The 20,550-nt window shown below is 38.4% G+C and overlaps 1 protein-coding gene across 1 annotated transcript in view; it reads right to left on the bottom strand.

Moving 5' to 3' along the window:
- luzp2 (leucine zipper protein 2) overlaps positions 1–20,197 on the bottom strand; it is a 152,914-nt gene extending 132,717 nt beyond the window's left edge. Inside the window, exon 1 of the mRNA XM_084949300.1 lies at positions 19,902–20,197. Within this exon, the coding sequence (XP_084805426.1) occupies positions 19,902–19,963 (62 nt within the window). The 5' untranslated portion in view covers positions 19,964–20,197. The remainder of the gene's footprint in view (positions 1–19,901) is intronic.
- Between the last annotated feature and the right edge of the window lie 353 nt (positions 20,198–20,550).

Consider the following 20,550-nt stretch of genomic DNA (forward strand, 5'->3'; position numbering starts at 1 on the left):
GCAGGAGCAGTAGCACATCTTGAGCAGTCCGTTGATGTGAATCCTCATAAGACTGCATGACAGGCTTTCCATCCCCCTCACTTTAATTAATTCCACAATCTAAAACCAATATACACATATTGTCAAGAGCATTATGACGGTCCTTTCACTTCAAAATTTGCAATCTCCCAGTTAACAGTTCTTTACAGAGTCACCTACACTGGCGTGTTAAGGTAGCCACTCTTCAACAACAATTACTGCACTTCTTGTTTAAGGTATCGCTCTGTCTCAACTGTTGGCCAACAGGAGGGCTGTGACTGGAATGCTAAATGTGTATTTCTGCAGTAGGAAACCCAGCTATAATTCTGCAGTAGAAACATAACTGCCTTTGCCAAAAGTATATATTCCAGCTCCTGTCAAAATATATTACCACTGCAAGCTAGGTGAGCTTATATCCATTAATTAATACAGAGGATCTGATGTAACTATCATGTGTGCTATGAAACTGTGGTTTAAACGGAAGCAAAATGTGATATGAGAAATATAGTGCTGTGGAAAAGTTTCCCCTTCTTAGATTTTTGCATATTTGTCATACTTTAATGTTTTAGGTCAGCGGTCCCCAACCTTTTTTGCGCCACGGACCGGTTTATGCCCGACAATATTTTCATGGACCGGCATTTGAGGTGTCGCGGATAAATACAGCAAAATAAAACTAGTACCGGTACCGAAAAAAAGAAGATTTATTCATAACACACGTGAAAAGACCCAGGAAAACCGAGTTAACGATAAAAACGATAACAAAATAACGCTGAAAACCGATAAAAACCCTGAAAACCATACATTTCACACCCGAGCCTCAACTCTTGCGGCCCGGTACCAAATGACTCACGGACCGGTACCGGTCCGTGGCCCGGGGGTTGGGGACCGCTGTTTTAGGTCATCAACCAAATTTTAATATTAGACAAAGATCATGCAAAAAACTACAAAATGCATACACCATGAAATTATGAATTAACTGTGACTAACCACATTTTCTTGGGAAGCTCACTAGGCACACCCAATCCTGATTCCTGCCAGACTAATTAAGTAATTAAGAAATCACTAAAACAGCAACACATCATGCCGTAATCTACAGAAACAGCTGAGACATAAAGGCAAGGCTTACAAAACCCATTTCTTTGGGACTCCAGCAAACCATGATGAGAGCCATTTTTCACAAATGGTGAAAACTTGGAACAGTGGGGAACATTTTCAAGAGTGGCTAGCCAACCACATTACCTTAAGAGGGCATCAACGATTCATCCAGTAGGTCACAAAATAACCCAGAACAACATCTACTGCTTTGAGTACGCTGGTAGAGGATAAAAGTGCTATATAAGAACCAGTCCATACCATCTAAAGAACTCCAGACCTCACTTGTCTTAATTAAGGTCAGAGTTCCTTAGTCAACAATAAGAAAGAGACTGGGCAAAAATGGCATTCATGGGAGAGTTCCAAGAGTTTCCAGGAGAAAACTACTGCTGACCAAAAAAGAACACAAGGATTCGATTTACAATTGTCAATAAAATCCCAATGATCCCCCAGACTTTTGAGGAGAATATTCTGTTGATTGGCAAGATGAAAATGTTACTTTATAAAGGTTTGAGTCCGTTATGTTTGGTGTAGAGCGAACATATGCATACCAACAGTCAAACATGGTGGTGGTGTAACGGTCTTAGGTAGATCTGGATAGCTGTTTTTGAAATCCTCATTTAACAACTGCATTTTGTATTCTTTCAGTTTGTCTCTGACTGATATTAAAATGTATTCTTAAACATTTAGATGTAACCAATAAACAAAAAACTAAGGAAGATGGCAAATTCTTTTTTATGCCACGGTACATGGTTGAGGATATTCTGCTTTTCTTTATTATTATTTTCATTAACTATTGTAGTAGCAATAGTATATTTACATGTACAGCTAGTATAGCTATGTGGCTAGTATAGGCACGCTGTACATAGTTGTGTGGCAGTTCTAAAACTAGCGTTGTACATGTACATGTACATGTAGCTCTGTTTATAAAGTTTGGGCCTCCACTTCCCCTATGTATTATGTGATTTGCGCTTTCCTTTTTTCTGAAAATGTGCATGTTTTACTTATGTATGTACCACTGGTATACATTTTACAGTTAATGATGATCTAATTCTACAGAATGTTTGCATTTTCTAATTCCTAGATGGCCTAACTTGTGTGTGCTTGCATTAATTCAGCTATACACTGAGATGCAGCAGTAAGCACATAAACCAACTCTTTAAAGAGCCCTGCCATTTTTCCTCCTTGTTTGTCCAGCATGCATTTATTATCCCTCCTCCAATCCATGAACACAAAGAAGCAGTAAAATGAACTTGCTTAAAAGCTTTGTATGTAAAAATGGTGTTTATGTAGAAAAGGCAGCTCAACAAATTCCCAGGAGCACAAGATCATTGTTAATCCAGTTAGGTTGGAAGTAATATTTTATTAGTAGTCCTATCCTATAGTAGTAGTCCTATAGTAGTAGCGGGATCTAATTAGTAATGCACCCAAGCACTACCCAAAGGAACCTGTTGTCAACATAGGTTGGAAGGTGCTGAATTAATGTATGTATGGTACATTATATATTACAGACAATTTTAAAGACTGCGGTGGAACAGTCAGCGATATGACACTCCAATATGCTTCATTATTTTTAGACTGCTAATTACAGAAACATACACAAAGAATATTTTAATGAATTCATTTTAATGGTTGCAAGAGCTTAATTTTTCCTACACTGAAAAGGCTCAGTGTGAGGCTTTTCAAGCCTCTACAGAAGATGGATTTACAGTTGTATACTTCAGTACCTTTAAGTTATAAACGAAAAAATGAAGTGTGAGGATTTTAAGCATCTTGAATGACTCAAGGACACTTACATATGAAGAGTTGTTCCCGTACTTGCAGTCAATGCCCACAGCAGGTGACACTACAGACCCTTTGTCTGAATTGAAGCTGATAAGGAGAAGACTGACAAGGTCATGTTCAGCGGGGACAATTTTTAACTCCCACAGGTGACCAGTGTTCGTGTCTTTTTAAACCTCTCCAGTTTCCAGCTTGACACTTCCCTTGACATTCTCCTCCACATTACAGTATGTGTAAGATCCTGCAGATGGTCTCTGTCTTTTTCTAACGGTTTTAATGGGATTGTTGCCTATGATATTGCACGCTGTAAGTCCTGGGCAACAAAGAAAATAAAACATATCAAAACATATAGCACAGGGTCAATTACTCCCTTTTTTTAACACTTGGCTATCTTCATGGTTTGTCATTTAGCCTGTGAATATCATCAAACTTTAAAAAGAAAATGCTGGATATGTTCCTAGATGTTATGGTTGATTGGTAAATTCACTTTAGTTATCTCCAAGAGACAACTGTTTCTTGGAAACAAATACGTTCTCTGCTCTTCTTCCCATGTCACCTTATAGCGGTATGTAGCTAGACAGCCAACGGGACAAATTATTTTTTCTCTTTGCTAGTTTTTGTTAATGGAGTCTAAAAAGTGAAATTGGATGTAGGACCAAACTACAATCATAGCAGTGTGTGAAAATCATAAAATATTAACACTTTTCAACACTTTTTGCAGAGAGATTAGTAAGGGAAAAATAAATCGCTGCAGTTCTAATTGAACAATAAATCTATTCATCGTCTAATCCTGATCTAGATGCCTTGCAACAACATCTACATCTCTTTGTTTATTTGGAAAATCAGCAGCAGCCTCTTTTGGCAGTTTGGGATTCACACCACCAGTATGCATAATGTGCTCATGAAAGTGAACACATTAAAACACTTCTAGCAACAGAGAAAATTATTCACAATGCCTGCAGGTGGGCAGACTCAATGTGCTTTGTTGTGCAGATTTGCACTAAGTGCAGACACTCACAAATGGACTCACAAACACACATGCACAGACGAGTCACTACATCCCAGCAAACGTGACTACGATGCATTTAATTAGGGGCTTTAAAACTTTGTGCGCATACTAAAAATAATGCAACGCCCTACACACTTGATGTAACTCGCTTTGTTTAAAGACAACTATTTCAGGTTGCCACTCAGCAGGCAAGATAAAGAAAAATGCTCTCATCCTCACTCTCATCAGAGAGTGAAAGCTTATGAGCTGCTCTAGGGAGTCGGTAATTTAAACTTTAAGTCTAACAGTCAAACATTAACAGCGCCATGTCTTCAAGATTCAAAATTCACAGCTGTATCCTATAAAATTGCATGCATATTCATATGTGAATTACAGTTTGTGTAATGCTTAAATGTGATGACGGGTAGCAACACATTTTTAATACTGACATATCTATAAATTAAAGCTACCTAACAACTGTGTTGCAGCTTTGCCAAATGAAAAGAATTTTGTTTGTATATTGCCCCTAAGAAAATATGCTGTGTTTAAATAGATTTTTTAACTGTATATAGATTTAACATTGTAGATTGTATAGGTTCAACTGAGGTTTTAGCTGTACCTAAGACCTTGCTACACAATGTTTTTTTCCTGCACTGTATGTGGTTATTTTTTTTAATGAGGAATCGTTTTAAAAAAAAAAAAGATATAGAGTCATATGAAGTATACTTTGGTTTTTGTGTCATACATTATTTCAAATAGCATCAAAGTAATAATAGCCATCTGAACCCACTGTGTGCACTACATTGTTTCATAGTGGGGTGCTTACAGACGCTGATTAGCCTGGCCTACAGAAATGAAGCCAAAAAAAAAAGCTCTTATGACTGTAATTGCAATAATAAATAATTAGCACAGAAGGTGAGTGAAAGTTATGGACAAAAGCCAACTTCCAAACTTGCAAGATAACATTTAAAGCGTCTGGGCTGCTTTGGAGACTGCTGTCGTGTGAATGACCTTGTCTATGCTTTTCTATCCAAGCGTCCCATCGGGACAAAGAACACCACTGTGACAATCAATTTACTGTTTAAAGGCACTTAATGTTTTGGTGCACATATTGTGAGATCCACAGCTGTATAATAAAAAGCATCTTCTTGAGTTGCACACCGGTGGAAGTGGTAGGGATATGTTGTGATGCGTTCCTGGTGGGATTTGTGCAGATAAGGGCATGGAAACATTTATAATGGATTTGGAAAAGAGATTTTCCATTTGCCTGTCTTTAACAGTATCCTGGAAGTAAGTAATCCCAAAACCCCACATTCATCCTCCAGGGACTTTCATAAAGCTCATTAAATCAGTGTTAAGCCAAACACCTGTCATCAAATGCTAATTTGCTAAACATGCCAGGGGAGTTTGCTTGGTATAACTTATTTAACATCTGAGGTGAATTTTGTAAATGCATCTCCAGATGCCTAATGCAGTTACAAACAGAAATACTTGTGTGAATTCTAATGTCAAGCTTACAGATTCAAATCTGTACAAAATGTCCCCTGTAACCTCCACGGTCCCCCAACTCAATCTGTGTTTATATATTAAAGGGCTGCTGTGAAACTGTGCCCCTATTAGAGAGATTATAAGATTAGAGACACATTAGAATGCATCTCTAATCCCACCAGTCAAGTCAGGACAGTAAGAAATGCCAGGAAAAGCTCAGAGAAAGAGTAAGGACTGTGCGGCTGTATGTTGTTTATGCATGTATGTGACCCTGTATGTTCTTATGTAAATAACCAATTCTCTGGAGCTTGCCTTTTTTATACTACAGTCATCTTTTTTTTCCCTTTTTTTGGTGTGTGGGAGCTTCAGTGCTCCTGGGGAAACGGTGCTTTAGAGCCAAATTGACATTCACTGGAGTGTGCCCCCCTCCTGTCATTTTGTCAACACCATCACCGTGTGGAGCTCAGCCAAGCAAGACATCTGACAGACAGGCAAATGGGAGTGGTGGACTTCAGCAACATAACACCCTCTCACTGCCCTCTCTGTGCCCGATGGTGAGATTCAATGTGCATACATCCACACACAAAGGAAGAAAGGCCATATCCCATAACCTGGACTTCCTCTTTGCTCTTCGCTAGTTTGCCGTCCTGTTGGAGGAAAAATAAAGATAACAAAAGACGCAGACGGACACAGACTTATCAGAGAGATGAAATCAGAAAAAGAGTGAGCTGCATGACTGGGTTTCCATTTGTTGCCAAATAGTAAATCTGACACTAGAAATTGATTGGAAAGGTTCAATGCCCTCTTAATACTGGAGGCTCTATCCTATGACTTTTTCTGGATTAGAAATTATGGCTAGGTGTGCCGCTCGATGGTTACGACTTTAATTTTTGCAATGCCATGTTCGTAAAGGAGAGAAGTAACATGTTTGGAGAATCAACAATCTATCAAAAGCAGTGCATTTCAAATTTAATGATATAAATGCACAATAAAAAGAAATTCCACGAGAAAATATAGACTTCATTAAAACTGGGCATTAGTTTCACAGTGGCCACAAATTCCTGTAAATCCGTAGATCCTTTTGACCCAAGCCTCTGGATTAATGACATCCCCGACACTTCACATTTCCTTAAGACACCATTTTTCTTTTGCTGTGAATAAACGCGAGTCTCCAAAGTGCCATCACGCGCTGAAGTCTGCGGGCATAAAATCCTCAATCAAAAAATAAAACAAAAACATTTATGAGATAAACTGCCACCGTGGGCACTACTGAACAGCTTCTGGGTGCTAAATGCTACGTGTCACTGCCGCAACCCACCCCTTCTACATACACACTGAACAACACACTTATCAGTCAGGTGTCATGGCAAAACACTGGAAAAACAGGGCGATAGGGGACACAAATGGAACCAGCACTTGTCAGCCAAGATGGATCCTGACACCAGAATATGCTCAGGAAATGATTAGATAAAAATAACAGAATCCGCCCCGGTGTCTTCAAGGAGGTGTGTTGGCGGCTGATAAAGGATTCAGATTTATGTAGCCTTCACCAAAAGAAGCAGATATTATGTTTCTTGAAAAATGGTACATGGGAGCTTGGCTGTGATGTACAGTATATCCGGCAGAGAGCACAGAACAAATACAGACGGGTTAATAAAAGACAGGAAATTAAAAACACAGGACTCGTTTGGCAGTTTTATGTGATATCTTTAAAAATTATTTTAAATTCTGAACAGGAGTTTGTGGTGTTTGTCCTTGAATGTAGACAGTACGTCTCTGTCAGAGATTGTTTTTCTTGATGTGCCTCACGCAAGCACATAGCACACAAAGAGTCCCTATGCCGATATTGTAGTTGGTTTGTATATTAGAGATAGTCCAATAATCAAGCGGGAAACTCTCACATCAGAGATGCTGTGTTGAATTACTGTACACCCGAGACCACTGACAGCTGTTGAGTGAATTCTGCCAGCTCAGACACTCATCCAATCCCTCCGTTCAATGCTGATCAGACTTCAATTACTCAACGGCATGATACCTACACAAAGGCTTACACTGACTTCCCTGTACTGCACCAAATTAAATTCACATTTGTTTGGGACAACTGTCCCAAAAGGGTGCGAAAGGTTCTGCAACACTTTAGAAACCAAACTGGATCCAGCAGAGACTAACCCAAGAGCTGACTCTGTGTTTGCATGAAACAGCCTGCTCAGCAATAATTCCACAGTAGGGGGAAGGGACACGAATCCCCTCGAAGAAAGCAAATCTCTACCTTTGATACAATGTTGTGTTCACATTACACTGAGCACAACATTGTATGTGCCAGGTTTGGTTCATTCACTTGTTTGATGTACAGATATTTACAGCAGAATATAAGAATAAAGTTAACCAATAAAACGCTGTCATACTGTTTATACTGAGTCACAATTATCTATAACTTTACAGTCTACAGTTTCATAGATTTACAGGTTGTTTGAATCACTGTCTTAAAATAGCTGGATTTAATTTAATTTATTCATTAAAATCCCTGCTTCAGAAGATGAAAGTTTATTAAATTCGGGAGAATGTACTGTTAATTGTTTTTTATATGAGAATATATAATTAACTACAACCTGAGGAAAAAAAAATTTATTAGCCATTTGACACTGAACTAACCAATTCAATTCAGTTTTATTTGTACAGCGCCAAATCACAACAACAGTCGCCTCAAGGAGCTTTATATTGTAAGGTAGACCTTACAGTATGACATACAGAGAAAAACCCAACAATCATATGACCCCCTATGAGCAAGCACTTTCACGATAGTGGGAAGGAAAAACTTCCTTTTAACAGGAAGAAACCTCTGGCAGAACCAGGCTCAGGGAGGGGCGGCCATCTACTGCGACCAGGACCAAAAAACCGAGTAAAATACTGTAAATCTATGAAAACAGATATGAATGCTTGTCTATCGTGTCTCCTGTGGGTGGTAGATATCTCTCAACATCCTGTATGGTATGGCTTTGTTTGATGGATCAAAGTCATATCTGGATTTATAATGACATCAGTTTTGACAAGATGCTTAATAAAACTTGCTACAATGCTATGACAGAGCCTCAACCACGTTGTCTGCTTCTTCACGGCCACCCTTACATGGAGACCATTTCTGATGAAGCTTTGGTGAACAGTAGAATAATCAACTTACGTCAAGTGACTGGTCTTTTTTTCTGAAGAACATGACTTTGATGGTTCTTTTTAGGCCAGTGATGTATTCTTTTGACCTATAGTTCTCTAGGTTCCTCATGTTTCTCAAACTACAAAGTAACAAACTACAAACAAACTAAAAGTCATACCAACATATGTCAGGTTTTTATGTATTAGCTGATTAAAATCACCTTGTTTACTATTTTGTGGCTATCAAACTTCCCTGTTATCTTTGGCATTTTTCAAAAATCCAACTAAGGAAACATGAACAAGCCATGTGCTGTTGGCAATAAAGTGCCTGAAAATATAAATTCATTCACTGCTAATTTGTTTGCTATGTGTAGACATAACAGTGGTTCATTCCTTGAATTAGGCACTTTTTTATGGTTGCGTGAGTCAGGTCAGAGTTAACTGGCTTAACAAAAAAGAAAACATTCATCTGGAAATGGTCAGGGAAACGAGGTGACAAAGCAAGAACACATGAAAAAAAAGTACACTGTCACACATATGTACTGTTATTTACTATGAAAAAATGCATTTTTTTTTTTTACACAGTATCTTTCTAAAGAGATAAAGAATACCACAAAAGCTTAACCTTTTAGTAATTTCACAGTTTTTAGGTTGCATTTCTGTAGGAACAAGTCTTTCCTTAAAATTTATTTTTGTCTTTTTTCAAATGGTGTAACATAGCAGGTGTTGTTTCTCTTCTGTTCTTAAGAAAAAGAAAAAAAAAGCAGTCTGGAGACTGCTGTGACCCTAAATTCACAGCACAGCTGTCTGACTGGGCTGCATTTTTTTGAACAGGTGTCCCTGTTATTGTGCCTAGAACTTCAGCTGGAATAGATTCCATCTCACGTCTCCATTTGTTTATTTACCACTTATTATAATCAAGGCCTTTGTACATTTGCATGTATTCATAAGGCTTCAAGTCTCCAGGCAAGTTTTGTTGTTAGCATCAAGTAACTCTACTTTAAACTTGCCAACAGACTAATTCTAATTTGGAGGCTGCAGTTATGCACCAACATTACCCTTTACTTCACAGCCTTAGGTGGTTATTGCTCAGATAAATAAATAAATAAATAATAAGCATATTTTATGGCACCACTTGCTAAACAAGGGTGAAAAATATAAAACACAAGGCTTGAATGACAGATACTTCAAATACCATGTCTTAGATAAATCAGAACAAGTTTTAATAACGAATGAAAGAAGAGAAAAACAGAGATTAATGACAGCTTTGACAAAATAGAGCCGTCTCAATAGGCAGCCGCACAACTAGAGCGCAGACAAATGATGTAACACAATAAATATATTGATAAAAAGGCCAAACCACTGAACTCTCTCTGTGTATCTTTTACATGATCTAAGCACTTTGTGTCAACCTGTATAATTTATGATCTGTGTCTTTTGTTCACGCCAAAACCAATACCTCCATACTCTGGTCTCTCTAATATTCTGTGAATAATGCCTCTGAGCACATTGCTTCATTTCTTAGTGAACCAATTATGGCCCATTTAACGGTGGAAAAGAATGAAACAAGGGAAACGTTATTATGGTAGATTACTGGTGGCAGCTTAATGATTAGACAAGTACTCTGTGACTAAGAGCTGAATCCCAAGAAAGGCTGAGAAATCAGAGTGGGCAAGATGAACGCGAAACCCCCGATCCCCTGAAAACTACCACAGCGTTAGTCCAGATCAAGCACTAAACCACTTCAGTGGAAGAACATGTGATCTGTGAGGGGCAGCACCCTGGTGTAAAAGAGTATCGCCATATGAATGTGAAACATGGTGTTACTGAAAAGACCCGATCTGCTTAGTAACTCCTCTCCAAGAATAAATAAAAGCATAACCTTAGGAGAGATGGAAACCAAAACAGAATTCATATAGCTGGTTGGATTTTCATCTCTCTCGGTTCGAATGGCATTTCTGTTTTATGTTTGAAGAGGTGCTATTATGTTCCTTTTCACCTCATATTTTTACCTTTTTACTCTACTACAGTAGCTCTGCATGATTTATGATTCAAAGTTAATTTTATTTATCCTCCTCAGCTCCTCTCCCTTTAAGCCAACTGCCCCTCGCAGAGAGAAGAGTTGGACAGAAGGTGGGTGTGGCTTCTGAGATGGCTGTATTAAGTAAGGTTGTCCACTCTTTCTGATGTCATGCAGAGCCAAGCCTAGAAAAATCTGTTTAAAACAGTGTGTACAGCAGCTGTGCTAAGCATTACTTTTGTAAGTAATGCTTTTGCTAATGGGGTCTTACAACCAGAAATAAGTGTGGAAAATGAAAAATGAGACACAGAAAAAATAAGAATAACAATTTAACACTTGGGCCATAGAATCGGGATTTAATCCAGTTATTACCTAGACGTTCCGGACTTTAGATTTTCAGTTAATAACACTTATCGAGCCAAGCGCTATAGCAATCAAATTTGTTTTCAAAAGCTAATTAAAATAACATTGCCATTCATGCTCTGGTTCCAGTAATTCCAATACAAAAAAGTTGTGCGATTCTCAGCTCAACTCTGGATTTTGGACCACTGGTCAGACAAAACGAGATATTTTATGATATCAAACATCAATCCACTGGGAAAATGTAAAAGGGCTGCACCGAATCCTTTAAAAAAAAATTTCAATGAATAAGTAAATAATTGTAATGGATTAGCACATTATTAAATACATTAATCACTTAAAAATATTATCTAAAAAATTACAAATGTTACCAGTTGCAGCCCAACCTGGTATAAATAAATGCAGACTCGAGTGGCACAGATGTCAAACAGCTCAAAATCACATATAGCAAGGGAAATATAAACACTATGTTTAATGTTGTGACTGACAGCTAATACATGAAAGTCCCTGAATCTCAGTTCACATACGTGAGCAAATAACTATATGCATGCATTCTTCCTTAGCTGAAGAGAGAATTGACTCCTGGCTGCCCGGCAACAACCAGCTGAAACAACACGGGTGTTTTATATGCAGCTTTTGTTTATCATGGTTATACATTTTGCACCTCACTGTAAAACAAAAAAAGCAGGCTGCCCACTAATGACTCGTCACTGAGAGAACAGCCATCATGTTTACAGGGAGTGTGCAATTAAATGCCTGTCAATTACAAGAGTGACTAATATCTGTGCTGACACAACGATGAAGATTCACATCAAAGGTATGGCTCCCAGCAGCTATAATGCAAACCTGCAATAAGATTATTTCAAATTACACCATGAATGCAAGAAGACAGTGAGAGGGTGCACTTACAGTCATGCAGCAGTATATGAATGACTAACCTCGTATTGTGGATGGATTATCTCAGTTGTTCTCCTGGCTGAAGTTTGGTCCTTTTACAGCATCCTGCCATGCGATTACATTTGTTCCTGACCACCGAGAACACTCACGCTAACTTTTATGGAGTGGAAAAAAAGTTAGCTTGTTTATATTATGCTATAGCTGTGTCGCTAGCGGTCACGTAGCACATCATTAGCTACAGCTAGCCAAACTTCAGTAACCCTACAAACGTCACTGCTGTTTAGTTTTTTGTCTTCATTTATGTTGGAAGTGATAACAGAGCTGTACGTTTTAATTTGTTTCCAAAACCCCGCAGTCAGGACATGCTATATTGTATTTAGATGGAAGCTAGCGAGCTAACTTCCTGCTAACTTCTAACTCCGTTAAATGTCATAAATTCCGTTTTCATGGATGCCTGGATGTTAAACTCAATTGTTACACCTGGTAGAGCAGAACGCTGATCATTTTATTAAAGATGAAAGACTTTAGACAGTTTTTCAACTCTTAGTAATGCCATAGTGATCGTTTGATATATGGACCTGCAGCGGAGTTTAGGCCCAGACACGGCTAGTGACGTCAGACTTAACGACCGGATGAGACCTGTGCCCATACCATGTTATGGATAATAATGACTTTCCCTAAGATTACAGCAGAGAGGGTGTTCACCACAGTTCAAGACATAGCATTAACAACAACACAGGAAAGCACAGCTTTTTATCTGAAAGATGTTGCACATGGTGGTGGAGTCACAGAAAATTATCACTTGACTCTTAGTTCCACAGAACATTTGAGCATCTTTTTTTTTCGTTTTCTGTCTCTGCTCTCTGTTGCAGTTGCTTGTTTCCAGTCACAGTAGGAAGCTGTTTTTATTTCTACTTTCAAGATACTTTCTAACTGTAGTACACAGTTACTTGATGTGTATTTTGCTTATGGTTTTGCTTAACCATGCTTATAGCTTTCAGGGTTAAGACAAACGGTACTTTCATTAGTGTTAATTTTAGTGTCAATTCAGCAGTACTACGATTCCAAAGCTTTAGGATTTTTCCTACTTATATTCCTAATTCTATTTCTGATATCCTGTAAAAAAAAACTATTCATTTCAGATCCTTGAGAAAAGTGGAAATGCTTTACTGTTTGCCAGTTAACGACACAGCCTTAAACTCTATGCATTCCACATATCAGACAAAATTCCTGTCCTAATAGGAGAAACACAAACAAGATCTTTACACTTTACAGTCACATTCATCTCCTTTCATGCAACAAACTGAAAGAAATGTGCATATCTGCACTGGTTCAAACTTGTAGACTACTCTGTGCCATTGTTGTCCTTTCTCCCAAACAAACGGAGACCAGGTGACAGTTATGCAAGCACAAATAAAAGGGCTTGTTTGTTGATTTCTTTTGTGTTCTGCCCTTTTTACAGATAAATTAGGAACTTGACAAACTCAAGTGGCATAATTGCTAATTAGCAACCATAATTGTGATCATTGAATTCAGGAACAATAATATCCCCCAACACTGAATCCAACACTGCAAAGGCAGAACACTAACGCCACACATTCATTAAGAAAACACTGAAGAAATGGTATTAAGTCTATTTTCCTTTACTGGGCAATTTTAGATAATTAGCATTTGCAATTCATTTGAAGTGCAGCCATCCGTCAGTGCTAAATGCAGTCATGCAACAAGCATTTTACCTGATAATGCCAGGCCACATTTGTTATTTAAGGAGAATGATAATTGCGGTAAAGCTTTTAAGATCGAGATAACAGAAGGTCGGGCACCGCTGCACCAGTCAAGCTCACATTTTTCTCAATATTTATTTGATCCTAAAGTTCTTTTAAAATTTCAGCAGTGTTTTTGTTGAAAAAGAATGACACTATCTTGGTAGAATTTTTAATCTTTTCGTCCACCATATTTCTAAAATCTTTGTTTTGTTACATCAAGCAAATATCCAGGTTGTCATATGGTACACTGGATAATGTGCCGTTACATGATAAATCTTTTGAAGTGTTTGAAGAATAAACACTGCTGTCATTGCAGATATCTTTTAGAGAACATAGTACCTGAAATGTGGCCTTGAATATAGAATGCCTGGCTTCTCTTCACCCAGCACCAATCGTGGTCCTTTTAATTACTTTCTCATTTGTAGGAGCCACCCAAGGTTCTGTTTATTGTAGCCCACTTCATTACTGTCATGTGGCCAGTGTGGTTGCCATGGTGTGACCATTACGCCATGTCCTTTGAATTTCAATTATCATTCACAGTCTGATTTGTGGAGGACATTACTGAGCTGCACAAATATCGTTTTGTCTCATCTTGAGGAGTCCCTGAAAGTCATATCTATAATCATGCCTCTGCTATAGATGCTGTTTGATGCTATGGCAAAATGTGAAAATAGGAAATCATGCTTATTTTTTCTCCAAGTAATTTTCATCTATGCAAATGTGTCACGCTGCCTTGGCCGAATCATGATACAGCTGTGTACTGCTGTACATTAAAAAGTCACTCAGATGTTGCTACCTTATTGTAATTACACAGATCAGAGTTGGCGTGCTTTCAGTCTCTTTCCTACGCATTTTGCCACATTGCAAAATTCATAAATGTTTGCAAAAAGCGTGTCAGTCCAAACACGCCAGCATACCCAAATGTCTTTCAGTACAAACAAAAGGACCAGTTCATTTAGCTAACAATCTCGCTCTTAATACCAATTGAGAAAAATGGCCACACAGCTAAGCCTTTAAGAACAAACATAGGTAAGCTCTGCGTCACACTTACTTAACAGAACCTTATTTTTAAAAACAGCTGCCCTTTTATCACTCAAGTGGTAAACGATGTTCAGGGTGAATTGTTTCCATTTTGTCATTATCCCCGCCAACCAACTGAAGTCCCATCAATGTATAGCTTTATATTACCTTCGTATCCTCAACAGTTAGATCTAATTCCACATCAGCTCCATGCTTGACTAGTTAATTCTCACTCTCCCCATGTGCCAGACGATGTTTGTGAGCAGCTTCACTCTTTATGCGGCTTGTTTTATCCATAAAATTTAGAAATGCAAAGCTGAAAATAAATCAAACTGTGAGCACTTGTACAATGAAATGTCATGTGGAGTTTCTCTCCACTGCTGTACATCTTGTTTGAATATGTTTATTATCATTTGTAACAAAATATTGATTTGATGGAAATAAAGGTTTGCTGCAATTTTTCAGCTCCGCACACGTGAGGCGAAGGCAGCATCTGCGAGCACATTTCTGCACTCTTTCTACTCAACTGGATGAGAAAACAGTTGCACGTTGAGATGTTGCTTTATACGAGAAAACGCTCTCTGTGATGTGAAAATGCAGATGTACTGAACCATTTCCACAAGGACCTACGTAAATTAAGACAGAGCACAAAGTTTTGATGCTTGAGGCAAGACATATTTTTAATTAACCTAACAGATGTCACAATGAAGTTCCCCAATTGATTACTTCCATATTTAAACATGAATAAAATGTCATGTTTAAATATGGAACATAGCTAAGTGAACAGGAAATGAGAGACATTAAATTCCAAAAGAAATGCTGTAAAATAAGCACATTAATTTGTATTTTGTGATATTTATTTCCATTTCCCTGAAAGAAGATTTATTCTCAAAGCTAAATATGGAAGAGCGTGGAGAAGAGAAAAAGAGAAAACAAACAAAAAAGTTCCTACCTGCCGTTTCCTGCCTTCAAAGTGACCTATTAATGCTCATTTCCTGCTCTATATTTTTGTTCTTGGACTCGACTAAAGCACATTTGTGTGGGTCAAAGTTCAAACTAATCCTGGGTTATCTCATACTGTGCTATAACTACCCTTCACAAACAGAAGGATTTAACTGCAGATGGATGGGGCCGCTATGCTCAAAGCTTAAACTGTGTGCCTGAGATGACAATATTAATAATATCCGCACTCTCTGACACCACAAAGATCTAAAGCTTTTGATTTGTCAGCCTTTTTTGTATAAATGCTGACCATGATTTGAAACTACGGTCATTGTAGCAGCAGGAAATACCAAAAAACAAAAGAGGTCCACTTTAAAATGTCACTAATGGACATGAAAACAGTTTCAAAAAGAAAAAAAAAGCTTATTATTAAAGGCAAAATCACCAAAAACAGCAATCTGATGATTTTCCTTTGTTTTTTGGTTTGTTTTGTATTTTTATCAGATGTAGGAATGACCCTCCTTTTCATGTCTGACCTTATATAACGTTAAGGGCAGTCTCAATTTAAAATAATAATTTGCAATGTGACCGGTAACATCTCTATTACTAGCTATTAATATATAAAGCAACACCGTTGTACTCAATTGCCGTCCAAAATACTCATAAATATTTGATATTGTGGAGATCCCACCAGATATCCCTGTTTCCAAGAGGAGTCTGCTAAGGTAAGAGACATCAAAGACAGTGTCAAAGAAATGAGTCAAATATGTTTCAAGAAATGCTCTGAAAGGGAATATGTGAAAGTTTAAAAAGGTGGAGCTGTTTGATCTGTATAGAGCAAAAAAAAAAAAAAAAGCCAAATGCAGAGGAGACAAGCTTACTGTAGTAGCCCCCAGTGCTGACCCAGAAGTGGAAAGTCATATCTCATGGGACTGATGTCAATGCAGCCTTGTGTTGTGCCTAAGTACCAATTGATTTTTGCAATGACACATGGCCCTGCACCACTATTATGTGGCCTGAGTAACCCGCTCAATTCATTAAAACACCATAATTCTTTATAAAGGACTTAAATGAGCGAGAATTTGCAACAGCATTTTGAGTTTTACAGTTTTTACAGAGATGACGTTAAAATGTTAACAGAATTCTTATACTTACTTTTAGTTAGTAAGCCTATGAAAAGTCTTAGATTTTAATACAGTAAAACAGAACTAAACACGGTTGTAGTGGTATCTGGTGGCAAACCTTACTCCATAGTTCCCTTGTGACTTTAATGACTTTCAGTTAGAGTTTGCTTTGGTTTAGCCAACAAAACTATTCGATTAGGTTAAAAAGAACCATTACCCACATATTATAAAGTCTGTCTGACAGAAAGTCATGTAGGCTTGTGCCATATTCCTCTATGCTCATCTGGAAGAAGGGTCTTTATAACAGCCTTGAAGTTTCAAAGTTTTCTTCTTTATTTATTCATTTATTTCTTTTTTGCCATTGTTTGTTAAGGATGTTTTGTCTTTTAAAACCTCCCCACAGCACCTTTAAGTAGACCAAAGGCACATCGAAATGCAGCCATCACGCATGAAAACTTGACACAATTCTTATTTTATTAATTCTCACTTCTTTAGGTGACTTTATCAGGTCGCAGGATAGAGGCTGCAGTTAACATATGAAATGGATTCTCTTACGCACCACTGATGAAATGAATCAAGCAAAGCCAGCCAGAGCAATACACAGACTAGACAGTCACAGTCACAATTCATTTTACTGGTGCAGATACACCTCGCAGTCAGTCTCTTCAGTGCCACACTATTATAAGAAAAAATGAGGATGTCACAAATGATAAGCAATGTTTGGACCCATGACCTCCAGGATAACAGCAAAAATGTGACAGCTGCTTGAAGAAGCAATCAGTTATTGTTTGGAGTACCAGCTGGATCAAACAACAAAAATCCACCCGCGGCACCGACGTCATTCCCAGGTTTGGCATGTGGCTTTATTAAAACAATAAGAAAGGAGCAAAAGGAAATTTTAAGAATTTGAATGAAAACAGAAACACAACAGGCACAAAAGAGGTTCAAAAAATCTAAAAGGTCTGTACCGCTTCAAACAAGCTCGGAAAACAAATAAATATGACAACAACAATAAAAAAAATGTAACAGTCATTACCACAGCAGGATCACTGTAGAGGGACGCTAGATTAATACACAGTTTAGTAGAACAATACACAGCTGGCTATTGAAACGCATAGCCGTATATCTGACATGTCTACCTTTAAGCATATCAACCACAGCAGGAGAACTAAACCTGCTCAGTGGAGACCTTTAATTGAATCCATCCAAGGATCCCTGTAGAGGTGCCTTTATGCTGTCCTTTTCATTAACATTTAAAACCATGGCCATCTGTAGACTTACAGTCCTGAGCAAAATTGTCACAACGTTATTGTTAGACAAAATAATAGAAGCATCTTTCACTACGAGCCAAAAAGTTCATTGGCGATCATGGAAATCTGAGCCTGAAAAAAACAAGAAAAATCTAGAAAAAAAATATAATGTAGGAGTTTATTATTTGAATTCGCCAAAATGATTGTTTTGGGGTTGTTGTTTTTTTTCAATTCCAGCATTATAAGATTAGCTAGTCATATATGTTGCTTCCTGAAGGCAAAGCAGGCAGACGTGGCTTTGCAAATCTATTCAGGTGTGAACATTTTTTCTCCCTTTCTTTTAACATGACCTGAAGTTCAGAAGGTCACAATTGACCTTATTTCTCGACCAGCCCTCCGCTCTTAACCAAGCGCAGCCTTCCAATCCCATTACTTTTTTTTTTTTAATGCTAAGTCTGGAAACAAACCGTCTTATAAAACACTGATTACATCTGTGTGTTCTGGTAATTACTTTTCATGACTTTCCCCCTCAAGACGTAGCATACAATCTGTGCTGACCTGCCAAATTACCACTGTAATGCCCTGCTCTCCAATTAGTGTTCAAAAGATTACCTCTAAGACTAATAATGGTATACACGGTTTAAAAATAAATCTTGGGAGACAGCGTATATTTTAATTAATCAAAGTCAAACAAAAGCACTATTAGTTTCACAGCTTAGAAAATGGCTAAATGAGTCTGCGAACTCAAAAAACCCTTACATAAAAAACCCCAAACTGATAAATGATTAAAAAGTTGTTACCAGAAGACTACTTGTATATATGACTTAAAGGAAATATCTACTTGTAGGTGAGCTAAACGAACATAAATAATTAAATAAAAACGTGTGAGTGCTTGGATTGCTGACTGCTAAATGCTAGAGGTTAATACATCAATATAGCCCCTAGTTATATGACTCATACATCATCAGTCCTACCTCTCTGCTATTGACAAATATGTTGGATGTGTGCAGTAACCTTGACTTTCTCTACAAATTCTCCTCTGTTGTAACCCTTGAGGCAAAATAAATAATTGGTAGCCCTGACGGTGTTTAGCATGTCACTAACAAATACACAGACATGTGTCCATTTGGTTCAAATCAACAGCAAAAAACACTGAGTTCAAAGCCATCATTCTCCCCGTGGATGTTTTCCCCAGAAACTGCATTCCACTCACTCACCACTAAAAGATGGGATGTTTTTTGGGGGGGCAATGATGGAGAAAAGAAAAGGCGGAAAAGGCAAGTTTTATAATGCATGCCTTCCTGCGTGTGATGTCTCTATGGTAAAGTCAAAGCCCTGAATTTCCCCTCTCACGGCTCTCATTAAGGCAGTGGTGTCAGGCAGTGGCAGGGAAGAAGGATGATTTTATCAGTGATTTAATTAATCATCAAAACTCTCCTTCTCTACACATCGCTCTCTTCATTTGTCCATCCTTCTTGTCTATCACTGTTCCTTGAGCTTTTTTTTTAATATTGCAGATAAGCGAAAGGAAACGCGCACACACCTGCTCTTTCTAAGGCACTGCAACACAAGTCGCCTTGTCCTTTCTCTCAGTTCCCCTGACTTCAACTTGCTCCCTCCCAGACCAGGCAGCAAAAGTCCTCAAAAAAAAAAAAAAAGCAATGTCGCCACTATTCAGGGGGAAGCGGAGGAGGCAAATCCAGTGAATTACCTCCACAAAAGGACAACTGTCTCTCAGCCTGCTTCAGAACTAAAAAAGATAATAACCCAGTTCAACAGCTAAGCTCTTCCTTCCTCCTTTAAGTCTCTCAGTTTCTAACATTCTTAGCACACACAGAGCCACTGCCGGGACGAATTAACGCTTCAGTATTTGGCAGGACTGAGCAGACCTCCAGAATACCATGCTTTGAACCAAGACACCCCTTTTGTTTCAGAGTCTCCGGCAGGATGAAACTGACAGGAGAAAAAAGAAAAAAGAAAAGAAATGTTTTTTTGTTTATCTCTTACCTGGTATTGAGGCTCAGAGCTGGACAGAGAAGCAGTAAGCAAATAGCTTGGATGAATTTCATAGCTGTCTCACACTCCCGTTCCTTCTCCCTTCTTGGATGATTTTTTCCTTTCCCCCGTGCCTCTCTCCCTCGCTCTCTAGCTCTCCCACTGGCTGCCTGGGTTTTTTTAGCGCACTCTCATCCACACACGCACCCAGACACACAAGCGGCGAGGCAGACAGATGCAACACAGTGGCTCGGCGAGAGGGAGGATCTCTGGCTTTAAATAACACGGGGACACGGACCGACTTGGTAATGGAAAGGAGCGGGTGGGGCTGAAATCAAGAGAGGGAGATGTGGGAGTGATATGATGTCAGCGCCAGTGCAGCTATAGCTATTGGCGAAAGGCTTTCTTTTTTCTTTTTTTCGCATTGTTTGGTGTTGGTTGTTCCTGCAACAGTACACCTCTCCATTCATTGCGTTCTCTTACTTCCTTGCATTGTGATAGGTGGAGGTACGAGCCAAAACATTTAGTGGAAACAGGGAGCAAGCCAGGTCGTGGCTGCAAGTAACAGCAAAGTCACAGTTTAGTGAAGGTAAGGCATGAACAGATTTATAGAGCAATTATTAATGAAGCTCTGCACTTCAAGCAGAAATCAAGGTCTGGT

Source organism: Perissodus microlepis, chromosome 1 (genome assembly GCF_051167445.1).
Source record: "Perissodus microlepis isolate ML-2025 ecotype Zambia chromosome 1, ASM5116744v1, whole genome shotgun sequence".
NCBI classification, from domain to species: Eukaryota; Metazoa; Chordata; class Actinopteri; order Cichliformes; family Cichlidae; genus Perissodus; species Perissodus microlepis.